At 49.0% G+C, this 12,315-nt stretch overlaps 1 protein-coding gene across 2 annotated transcripts in view; it reads left to right on the top strand.

Annotated features, from left to right (window-relative positions):
- The first annotated feature begins 8,800 nt into the window (after positions 1–8,800).
- Positions 8,801–12,315, top strand: part of HIF3A (hypoxia inducible factor 3 subunit alpha) — a 31,587-nt gene continuing 28,072 nt past the window's right edge. The window contains exon 1 of one of the 2 annotated variants that reach the window (XM_061388740.1): positions 8,801–8,895. In XM_061388740.1, coding sequence (XP_061244724.1) covers positions 8,870–8,895 — 26 coding nt within the window. In that variant the 5' untranslated portion in view covers positions 8,801–8,869. Of the gene's footprint in view, positions 8,896–10,214; positions 10,304–12,315 lie in introns of those variants that run through there. The other variant, XM_061388741.1, reaches the window with a different exon arrangement.

A 12,315-nucleotide genomic window follows, 5' to 3' on the forward strand; every position in this document is an offset into this window, starting at 1 on the left:
CCTTCTGTAGTGTTCCTACCAGAGATATGTATGCTGGAGTGAATGATGAGCAAACATCAGACAACCCCAAAAACAAGGGATGTTCTACAAAATAACTGGCCTGTAAGCTTCAAAAGAGTGAAGACCGAATTTCCCTGGTGGTCCAGTGGTTAAGAATCTGCCTGCCAATGCAGGAACCATGGGTTGGATCCCTGGTCCAGGAAGATCCCACGGCCACGGGGCAACTAAGCCTGGGGGCGGCAACTATTGAGCCTGGGAGCTGGAACTACAAAGCTCACAAGCTGCAACCACTGAAACCCGCGCACCCTACAGCACGTGCTCTGCAACTAGAGACACCACAGCAATGAGACGCACGCGCACCACAAGGAAGACCCAGAGCGTCCAAAGATAATAAATACAGTTGTAAAAATAAATGGAAAGTGTTAAAATACGTTATCAGTGTGATCTTTACCTGTACATTGCTATTTCACAACCAAGCAGACACACACACACTTTTTAGGTGTGTATGTTTGGCTGTGTATATCATCACATCCACCAGGGGGCGCGTCAGGCTTAGATTAGGGCTTGATTGCTTTTTCGTTTGATCTGATCTGAGAGGACTGGTTCTAATAAGATTTGGTCTCAGAATGCCTTTATATTCTTAAAAACTATTGAGGAAAGAAGAATCATTTTTACAACATCTCTTTATTTGTTTATTTTAGCTACACTGGGCAATATACAGGATTTCAGTTCCCTGATCAGGGATCAAATGGGTGCCCCCTGCATTGGGAGCATGGGAATCTTAACCACTGGATTGCCTGGGAAATCTCCAGGATCCTGAAGAGTCTTTGTTTGTGTGGGTAATATACAATATGGTGTGATGTTCATCCAGCTCTCTGAAAAAAAAAAAATCCGTGATATAATGTCTCTGTGGTGTAAATTCTCCAAACCCGGGCTCATTTCATGCTACCAAAGATTTAACAATTGGCACATACGATCAGAAATTAAACAGTTCACTCTCCCGAGCCAGTAAGAGCTGGCATCAGCACACTACAGGACAGCTCTTCCAATTTACCATATATGAATCTAAGCTGATCATTCTTAAACATTCTTATTTATTTATTTGGCTGCACTGGGTCTCAGTGTGACAAGTGGGATCTAGTTCCCCAACCAGGAGTTGAACCGGGGCCCCCTGTACTGCACTGGGAGCACAGAGTCCCAGTCACTGGATGACCAGGGAAGCCCCTAAACTGATAAATTTTTTAAAGATTTATTTATTGATTGGAAAGTAGCAGTGATAAATACACTGCATGTTAATATCAGACCAATGACATAATCAAGTATCACATAGCCTCTGGAAAACTTTATCTTATAGCGGGAAGTAGCATAAGGCCAGGGGACTTCCCTGGTGATCCAGTGGCTAAGGCTCCACACTCCCAATACAGGGGACCTGAGTTTGAACTCTGGTCAGGCAACTAGACTCCCACATGCTGCTAAGACCTGGCACAGCCAAATAAAGTTTTTTTTTTTTTTCAAATAAATTTTTAAAAGAGTAACACATCTTAATATTCTGATGCAAGTAGTTTTGATCCTGCAGAGCTCATGAAAGGAGCTCAGAGACTCCCAGGGGTCTGCAGACCATACTTTGGGAATCACTGGCTTAGTGATATAATTTCAATTGACTGTAATAATAGATATAAAATCTATTCAATCCAGTACCCCCTTTAAAAATAATAGATTTTAAAATATATTCCTTTTATTACCAGGAAATGAAATTCATGCACAGACTAACTCATCTGTACCTATAATGTCTAATTAAAAATTATGGTAGGACTTCCCAGGTGGTGCACTGGATAAGAAGCTGCCTGCCAATGCCAGGGACCCGGGTTAAATCCCCGGTGCAGGAAGATCCCACGTGTCATGGAGCATTTAAGCCCATGCTCTAGAGCCTGAGAGCCGAAACTCCTGTGCCCACACGCTGCAACTACCGAAACCCGTCCACCTAGAACCTGTGCTCCGCAACTAGGGATAGCCCACCCAGAAACAAAGACCCCAGGGCAACCAAAAATAAAATCCATTTTAAAATGATGGCAAGATATCTATAGTTTAGAAAAGAACCAAAAGAAAAATAAGCTCGGCAGTCCTTTACTAAGCATGTGTGTTTAAGAATGAAGGAGGTGTTTGGTTTTTAGAAAGGTGGTTTGTATACGTGACATGTATGAGGCCAGCCCACCTGGGTTCAGGGTGACTCCTGGAAGCAAACAGATCAATATTCCCACAGTGAAATGTGGGCTGTTTACACCACAGTAGGATAAATATAGATTACCAAAGTAGCCCACGTGGGGCCAGCCTTTGCCATCAAGTGCACTCAATGGCACGCTCTCCTTTTCAGAGCTCTTTGGATCTCAGAATTGGGGATGACTGATGGTGAGTCTGTAATTTATGATAAATAGGAAGTGATCCATTAGGTCGATGTTCTCAGACATTACAGGGCCGGATGTCCCTGCTTTCGATGACTAATAAGTTTAGATTTAAAGTGAATAAGACAAAATCCAGTCAAACGTCTATCTTTCTTGATAGACAACATTTTGATATAAGGGCTAAATGAAAACATTCATATATCTATTAAGAGAGAAGAAAAAATAGAGCGACTGGCTAATTTGTCTAGCACTCAAATACCCTAAAGACAGGGAATGTCAGTGCTATGATTCTCTAATATGATGAGCATATTCAATTCAGTTCAGTCGCTCAGTCGTGTCTGACTCTTTGTGACCCCATGGACTGCAGCACTCCAGGCTTCCCTGTCCATCACCAACTCCCAGAGTTTACTCAGACTCATGTCGATCGAGTCAGTGATGCCATCCAGCCTTCTCATCCTCTATTGACCCTTCTCCTCCTGCCTTCAGTCTTCCCCAGCATCATGGTCTTTTCAAATGAATCAGTTCCTCGCATCAGATGGCCAAAGTATTGGAGTTTCAACTTCAGCATCAGTCCTTCCAATGAATATTCAAGACTAATTTCCTTTAGGATGGACTGGTTGGATCTCCTTGCAGTCCAAGGGACTCTCAAGAATCTTCTCCAACATCACAGTTCAAAAGCATCAATTCTTTGGTACTCAGCTTTCTTCACAGTCCAACTCTCACATCCATACATGACTACTGGAAATACCATAGCCTTGACTAGATGGACCTTTGTTGGCAAAGTAATGTCTCTGCTTAATATGCTGTCTAGGTTGGTCATAACTTTCCTTCCAAGGATCAAGCGTCTTAATTTCGTGGCTGCAGTCACCATCTGCAGGGATTTTGGAGCCCCCAAAAATAAAGGTCCAACTCTCACATATGTACATGACTATTGGAAAAACCATACCTTTGCCTATACAAACCATGTCTGCAAAGTGAGGCCTCTGCTTTTTAATATACTGTCTAGGTTTGTCACAGCTTTCCTTCCAAGGAGCAAACGTCTTTTAATTTCACAACTGCAGTCGCCGTCCACAGTGATTTTGGAGCCCAAGAAAAGAAAACTTGTCATTCTTTCCACTTTCCCCCTTCTATTTGCCATGAAGTGATGGGACCGGATGCCATGATCTTTGTTTTCAGAATGTTGAGTTTTAAGCCAGCTTTTTCACTCTCCTCTTTCACCCTCATCAAGAGGCTCTTCGGGTCCTTTTTGCTTTCTGCCATTAGAATGGCATCATCTACATATCTGAGGTTGTTGATATATTTTAATATATATGCAAAATTCTTGCCAGCTATAGGTAAAAATGGGAGCCTCTGTAGCCTAAGATGGTCGTTAAGAGATTCTTCTTGCATCCCATTCGAGCAGGAACCCAGGAAACCCCTTCTGGTCCGAGCTGCACAGTGCATCGCAACAATCTGGATTCCCGGGCCACCAAATGTCAGAAGACTTACAGATTTACACACATCTCCTAGGACGGGTCCAAGTGCTGAGACTTGCTCACTGAACCACGAAGGAGGGATGTACCAGGGAGCAGGGGGACTTCGAGAACTGGGGAGGGGCGTCCTGGCTTCCAGAGTCTAACCAGAGGTTTCACTGCAAGGAGTGCCAAAGCGCTGAGCACTTGCGCAGGGGGACTTGGGTCACTGTACCTATCACCCCCGTGGCGGGGTGGTTTCCTGCGTTTACACCAACATACACATCAAAGTCTTTGCAGAGAACCATGTGATGCAAGAGATTTTTAGATGCGTGTGCTTATAGTCGTGCGTGTGAGTTTCACGTGTCTTATGGATGACAGGTGCTGTTGTTACAGAACCCAGATACCTACATGCGTCACTTATCTGGGTGTGCATCAACACGCATCCACGTGCCAGCAGCAACAAGCAGGCTAACATCAAAGTATGCCTAAGGCCAAGACGGGCTCCCCTGGTGGCTCAGCTGTAAAGAATCCGCCTGCCAACGCAAGAGACTCGGTTTCCATCCCAGGGTTGGGGAGATCCCCTGGAGAAGGAAACAGCAACCCACTCCAACATTCTTGCCTGGGAAATCCCATGGGCAGAGGAGCCTGGCGGGCTGCAGTCCATGGGGTGGCAAAAGAGTCGTAGGACACAACTTAGCGACTAAACAACAAGGCCAAGACATAGATCTCGATCATGGTATGTGCTAGCACGAGCATTTGTCAGAATCCATGTGTTGCTACTGACTCGTGTGTTAATGGCAGCCTGTTACACGACACCTATGTGTGTGACATCAAAATGCACATGGACATGTATGCATGTGGACATGCACATGGACATGTATGCATGTGGACATGCACATGGACATGTATGCATGTGGACATGCAGGTGGTGACCATGCTTGTCTGAGCTATGCCTGTTCACCCTCCAGAATGGAGCCCTTTGACTGGCAGGGGAGTGAAGATTTGGAAACAACAGTCTGATCTACTTCAGGGTTTGGTTTTTTTTTTTTTTTTAAACTAAAAGCATTTTACAGAAATGACTCAGTCACGGAGCAACATGCCCAAGCTCACACAGCTGGCAAGTGATGGAGTAAAAATTTGAACCCAAGCAGGCTGGCTATAGAACCATGGATCATAACCACTGATCAGCAGGAAAATAATGGAGCCCACCTAATGGAGCTGTCCTGATGTTCCAGTAAGAGCAGGAATTGCACTTGGCATAGAGCCGGTGCATAACACTTAGGACTCATCCTATTTAATCCATCGTCTGCTTCCAGGTTGGCTTGGCTCGAGTTTGGAGGGATTTTCTGCTCCTGGCAGTGTTCCAGGAATGCCAGCTGATTTTTATAAGCCCATATTATTAAGAGTCAGAGTCAGGGAAGGGGAGAGCTGAGACAAAATCAAATCACAAGATGGGACTTCCCTGGTGGTCGGGCAGTTAAGACTCAGAGCTCCTAATGCAGGGGGCCTGAGTCTGATCCCTGGTCGGGGAACTAGATCTCACCTGCCACAACTAAGACCAGGTGCAGCCAAATAAATAAGTATGTTTAAAAATTTTTTAAAGATTTAGATCACAAGAGGTGACGCCTGCAGAACGGTTAGGAGCTATTCCCCCCAGTCTTCGACAGCAGGGAGAGTGAGTCATACAGAAGTGAACATCAGCAAGTAAAATGCCCAAGCAGATGTACAGAAAACTAGCCAGGAATGCTGACTTGTCAGACTGGGAATGTTCACGGTTCTGGGGTTTTGTTGCTGAACCCTATTTCCCTGTTGATAAAATAAGCATTTTTACCTCCAATATCCCAAAGCCTAAGACTCCACCTCCATGGCACTGCTTGTAGGCAGAACTCCAAGGTAATGTTCTGTAAAAAAGATAATGTAAAAAGATAATGTTCTGTAAAAAAGATAATGTAAAAAGATAATGTTCTGTAAAAAAGATATTTCCCCAAAATAGCTGCAGTAATGTTTCCAGTTCCACATGTTCTTCCCTGTGGAAGCTTGATCTTTCCCATCAAGATGTGGAGTCTCTTTCCGTCCACTAGGCAGTATTTTTTGTGATTGCCTGTCGAAAGGAATGAGAGGGAAGTGACGCTGCATGACTTCCAAGGCTAGGTCATAAAGGAGGCATGGTTTCTGTGAGTGTTCTCTCTCACTCTTCCTCTCCACTGGGACTTGGCGGCCATGATGGGAGGAAGCCCAAGCAGCCGCATGGAAGGCCCACATGTAGATGCTCCAGGCACAGTCCCCAGGGGAGGTTCTAGGTGACAGGCAGCATCAACCACCAGGCAGGTGAGTGAGGGAGCATCAGATCATTTCAGCTTCCCTTGCCAGGGGCCTGGGTTTGATCCCTGGTCAGCAAACTAGGTAGGATCGATCCCATAAGCCTTGCAACTCAGGCAAAAAAAAAAAAAAAAAGTTCACTCCTTTAAAAAAAATTAATCAATTTATTTGACTACATCATGTCTTAGTTGCAGCATATGGATCTTTGATCTAAGCTGTGGCATGCAGGATCTTTTTATTGCAGCATGTGAAAGCTTATTTGCAGCACATGGGATTTGTTTCCCTGACCAGGGATTGAATTCAGGACCCCTGCTTTGGGAGCACAGAGTCTTAGCCACTGGACCACCAGGGAAGTCCCCCAAACATATCCTTTTAGCAAAAGTTAGAAACTATTTCAACAAACACATTTCCTGTATTGCTTTTGCTGCCAGGAACAACCAAGTGAAGTTTATTGTTAACCTAGATCATAGATGCCTGGCACATCTATGTACATAAGATTTAGTCCTGTTTTAATTTTTGTTTAACATATGCTAGTTTTCCTTGGACACCATAAGTCCTCAGCTTGGCTTTCTGCTGTGAGTTGGATAACCCCTGCTTCCTTGAACAGGACACTGATTCTCCTGCAGCCTTTTCTAGATTTGGCTTCACATTCACACATCTCTCTCCTGAGATTTAGGACACAGTCCCTCAGTTTATCAAGATTCTTTGGAGGGTAAGCAGCTGACATCAACTCAACTAATCTAAGCACAGAGTAAATAAATAAAACAATATTTAACAACAACAGCAGCCACCAAAAACCCCATAATGGTTCCAAGATTAAAATGGTGTTCAGGTGTAGCCAGATCCAGGCACCTAAGTGCTAGTGTCAAGACTATCTTTCACAAACTTTCATTTCTGCTTTCCTCTGCATTGACATTCAGCTCATAAAGCCTTTCTCAGCAACAGAGCCCCATAAGCTCCAAGCTCACATCCCACTAGCTTGGCAACTCCAGGAGAAAGAGAACATCTTTCATGATAGTTGCAGCAAATGTCTCAGGGCTGGTTGTCACTATGCTAGGTTAGGTCACATACCTTCTCTGAACTAATCACTGTGATTTGAGAAACAGAATAAACTGGCTAGGTCTAGTCCCTGGTGGCTAAGTGGTAAAGAATCCAACTGCCAATGCAGGAGACCTGGGTTCGATCCCTGGGTCGAGATGATCCCTTGGAGGAGGAAACGGCAACCCTCTTCAGTATTCTTGCCTGGGAAATCCCATGGACAGAGGAATCTGGTGGGCTACAGTCCATAGGGTTGCAAGAGTCTGACATGACTTAGTGACTAAACCAAGCTATCACCAGTCGCTGGAGCTGGTGATGGGAGGGTTATGGCCAGTCCTGTTCAAATTAAATAGACTGAGGGACTTCCCTGGTGGTCCAGTGGCTGAACCTCTGCACTCCCAATGCATGTGGGCTTGGGTTTGGTCTCTGGTCAGGGAACTATATCCTACATGCTGAAACTAAGAGTTAGTATGTTGCAACTAAAGATCCCATGTGCTGCAACTAAGACCCGGTGCAGCCAAATACATAAATAAGTAAAAGTGCTTTATTTATTAATAAATAAATAAAGAAGAGAGAAGAAGTTCCCCAAAAGAAAACTGAATGGGATACTAGGGTGGGCAAAATCCACAGACTTCTGCTATAGTGTCCTTTTCTTTGCCCAAAGCTGTATCCAGAATATCGACCTGCGGTGGATTAACACCCATCTTAGTCATTTTTTTTTTTTTTCTTCTCTCATCTTAGTCATTTTTAACACTCCTCGGTGACCTCGCGTCTCTACCGTCTTACTTCCTTCACTGGTAGACAGCTACAACTTCTCCGCTCTTCTGAAAAGTGGGTGTGATTGAGTTTTGAAATTTACCTGACATAAACTTAATCACTCACCAGCGAGAACCTGCAAAGGGAGTTCGAGAGGTAAGGAGGCGGGATTGGGGACTGAGGGGTGCCAGACCAGAGGAGCGCGGACCAGGGAGCATGGGAGCGAGATGGAGGGATGAGAGGGTGGAAGGAAGGGACAGGGAACTGAGAGGGAACGGTGCGGTACAGAAGTGGAGGGACTGTAGAACGGGGTGGGTGGGGTCGGGAGTTGGGGGCGAAAAGGAAAAGCGGGGAGCTCGGTGGGTAGGGAAGACGAGACAGAGTAGGCGGAGCTGGGCGACTCCAGAGGCAGGGCTGGGCCACTGGAGGGGGTGGGATTGGAAGTCGGAGGGGCCCATCTGGGGGTAGAAAGTGGAGGGGTGAACCGGGGGTGGGAGTTAGAGGGTGGGGGCTGGGGTGTGAGGGACAGAGTGAACTAGGTGGGTTCAGAAGAGTGTCGGTGTCGGAACTTGGCGGGATAAACTGGGCCAGACGGAGAGGCCCGCCGACTGTGCACAGTGCGGGTGACACTGCCTAGAAGTCCGCGGCAAGGGGTGTGGCGGGGTGTGTGTGTGTATTCCTCGGTACCCGCCTCCTGCACACACACACACGCCTGGCGTTCTAAGGCTCAGTCTCTGGTCCCGCCTCTTTCTTGGAAGTGACAGACCGATCGGCCAATCAGGGCCGCGGGCAGGGCGCGGGACAGCCAACCGCGAGGCGGGAGGAGGGGCTGAGGAGGGGGCTCGCGGGGCAGGGGAGGGGGCTAGGGGCCTCGAAGGGCTCCGGAGCTGCGACTGGAGAGTCATGGCGCTGGGACTACAGCGCGCAAGGTACTGGGCTTCGCGGGCAGGAGTGATGAGAATTGGGGGTTCTTCTTCCAGCGACCCCTGAGCCGGGTGGGGAAGGAGCGGGTGCAAGCCTAGGACGCCCTCGGACGCGCGGTTGCAGGCACATCCCCGCCGCACTTTCCACCCTAGGGGATCGCAGGGGTGGGGGCATTTCCCCAAGTCCAGGCTGCCACGCCCCTCTAGCCAGGAGCGACTTTGGGGTCTTGATCCCCGATTTCCTGCTGCTCTGGGTTCGCTTCCCTTTCTGATTAGGGGTGAAACTCGGGGTCCCCACGGAATTGGGGTGGTTGCACTTGAGCAGTTCCCGGGCTTCTGCGGGAGGCATTTTCCTTCTTCAGAGTAACTTTTCTGGCCTCCGAGCCCCCAGAATTGAGGTTGTTCTTTGACACAAGACCCCTGGGGTCCTAGGAGATACGGGACAGCCCCGAATTGAGCCTTCCCAGATAAAGGGAATCCCTTAGAATTGGGAGTCAGCTATTGATTCAAGAGAGAACCTCCATAACTGGACCCTCCCTGATACTGTTTCCCAAACCTTGGGTTGCCTAGAAATAGGCAGAGGCGGTCACCTTTCAGAAGCCACCTGGGGGACCCTTCCCAAGGGCTTTTCTTGTATTCTTGTGAAAGGTAGGGTCATCCCTTTAATAATAGGAAAACAGCCTGACCCACTTCCCAAAGTCTAGCCTCTTATCTGACTCCTCCAACCCCACCCAATTCCTGTGACAGTGGGAAGCAGCACCCAAGCCTTATTTGGGAAGACCCCAGAGAGGGTGCTGTGCCTGCTTCAGTGCGAGCTGTGATGGGTGCGCCCCCTGCCGCAGCGGCCAGCTAGGTCATCCTGGGCACGGAGTGGGTTTCTGTGTTCCCTTCCCAACAGGTGCAGATCTGCTGGGCAGCACAGGGAACTGGTGTTCTGGGTCCACAGCCAGGGGGTCCTGTCTGGCCATGTTTTCATGGGACCCCGGAAAGTATCTCAAGCCCTTGATTTCTCCCGTCCAATCTGAGGCATCCAGGAAGCCTCACCCCCTTCCCTCCTCCCTGGCTTCACAGGTCTGATTGGATCTGTCTACACCCTCATGTTTTCACATCCCTCCCCCCCTCACCTATACTCCCCCCTGCAATTCTATTCCAGTCTCTGGCTCTGGGCCTGCCAGGGAAACTCTATCCCACCCTTTCTGGGCCAGCCCTGGCCCAGCCCCTCCTGACTGGGTGGGGGCCCCTCTTGGCTGAGCTGGGGGCGCTCCCCCCCTCCGCATCTAAGGACAGCCCTTTCCTTTGGTGTCATCTGAGCCTGCGCACCACCCACTCATAACTTGCACCCGGATCCCGGCCACGCTCCATCCCCTCCTGCACCCCTAGGATGGCATTTGGGCCAAAGAGGGTCTGGGTGATGGTGAGTGGGCCCCCATACTCCCTTACTGCTTCCCCCTCTTCCAGCTCTGGCTAACTGCCATCCCACCCCAGGCAAGGGTGATTCTCGGGAAGCCCCGATGGGCACTTGGCCCTGGGTGTCTCCCAGGTCAGAGGGTTCCCAGAGAACATAGGACTTGGGGTACAGGCACCCCACTGATTACCAGGTCCTTGGGAATGCGCAGAGTCAGGAGTAGAGAGACTCCCCCAACCCCCTTCCCCAAGTCCCTTCTCCAACCCAAACCCTGCCTCTGGCCTTTTCAGGCCACCTCAGGGCAGTGCCAAGAGGATCCTTGCATGGATTCAGCCTAAGGCCCCCCAGATCTTCTATACTTTTTGCAAGACCCCCAATACCCAGTCGATTGTCTGGAGAGGCACAGGAGCAGCCCCGAATGTGGGGCCAGTGTCCCCACTTTCTCTGTGCCTTTGCTCTCAGGGGCAAGTTCTTCAGGGCAGGGAAGAAGTGGGCTTCTCCCTCTCCTGGTGTGTGTGGGGGGGCACCAGGCCCTAGTCCCCATCCCAGGCCTTACCCTGGGGCCTCCCAGTCTGGCTCCACCCCCTGTTCTCTGCTGGAACACAGAGGAAGGGTGGCAGGGCTCCAGCTGCACGTCTCAACCTGGGCAGAGTGCCAAGGGGCTGGACCAGGGCTGGGCATGGGGCCAGCTGGGGAAATCCGGAGGCAGCAGGGGTGGGAGCAGGGGAAAGGACAGGGGTCCACTGGGCAGTGGAGGGGCCGGACAGGGGTCCCTTGGGTGGCATGCCCACCAAGGCATGTCACTTAAAAGCCCAGGCCCCAAAGTCAGGGTTCAAATCGTAGCTCACCAGCTTCCTGGCTGTGTGGCTTTATGCCAGCAGGCTGCTCTCTGAGCCTCAGTTTCATAGCCTGGAAAATGAGGGTTCTACTTCCCGTTTCCTGCACCAGATCTGGATGATGAGTGGTGATGGGACAGACCTTAGGTGGGCAATAAACTGTGTTCAAGTCAGACAGGATTCTGGGCAAAAGCAAATGCGTGGTTGGATTAACAGAAGCGTTGAGCATAGCTGCGCATTGGTGGAGGGCCCTGGGATTACCAGCTTGGTGACTTGGGCTGATAATGCAATTGCTTGGAGACTCAGTTTCTGACTCTGTAAAAGGGAGATCACTTTTCCAGGTGCTTAGGGTTGTTGAAGGGACTTAATGGGGTCTCTAAGCTCATGAGTTTTCAATACACCAGTACTATCATTATTATTAGTATCACTATGATTTAGTCTTTTTCTCAAAGTATTGTGTAAAAGTCACATGTGTGATTGCACACACACACCACACCACGGGGTTACCACTGAAGCCCGAGGGTTTCTCCAGAGCCTATGAGTCTCCTAAGCCTTCCATCCCTGATGTGGACAAAGAGGGAATAATAAAAGTTGCCTGCAATGCTGGAGACCCAGGTTCGATGCCTGGGTTGGGAAGATCCCCTGGGGAAGGGGATAGGCTACCCACCCCAGTATTCTTTGGCTTCCCTGGTGACTCAGACAGTAAAGAATCTGCCTGCAATGCAGGAGACCTGGGTTCGATCCCTGGGTTGGGAAGATCCCCTGGAGAAGGGCATGGCAACCTACTCCAGTATTCTTGCCTGGAGAATTCTGCTGCAGTCCATGGGGTCTCAAAGAGTCAAACCTTTATATAGCATTGACCAATTGCCAGCCTCAATTCTAAGCCCTTGACATACAGTAACTCATTTAGTCTTCACAACAGCCCCATGAGTATTTGTGCTGTTCTTGGGCACAGGGAGGCCGTGCAACTTGTCCAAAGTCACACAGCTAATAGGTCATGGAGTCGAGACTGGAATGCTGAACCAGAGGAATTAGCCCTGACTCTGTTTAAAGAGAAAGGCCAGGGACTTCCTTGGTGGTTCAGTGGTTAAGGCTTCGCCTTCCAATGCAGCCGGTAGGGGTTCCATCCCTGGCCAGGGAGCTATGACCTCACATGCCTCAGGGCCAAAGAAAAACCCCAAAACA

This window comes from Bos javanicus, chromosome 18 (genome assembly GCF_032452875.1).
Source record: "Bos javanicus breed banteng chromosome 18, ARS-OSU_banteng_1.0, whole genome shotgun sequence".
Taxonomy (NCBI): Eukaryota; Metazoa; Chordata; class Mammalia; order Artiodactyla; family Bovidae; genus Bos; species Bos javanicus.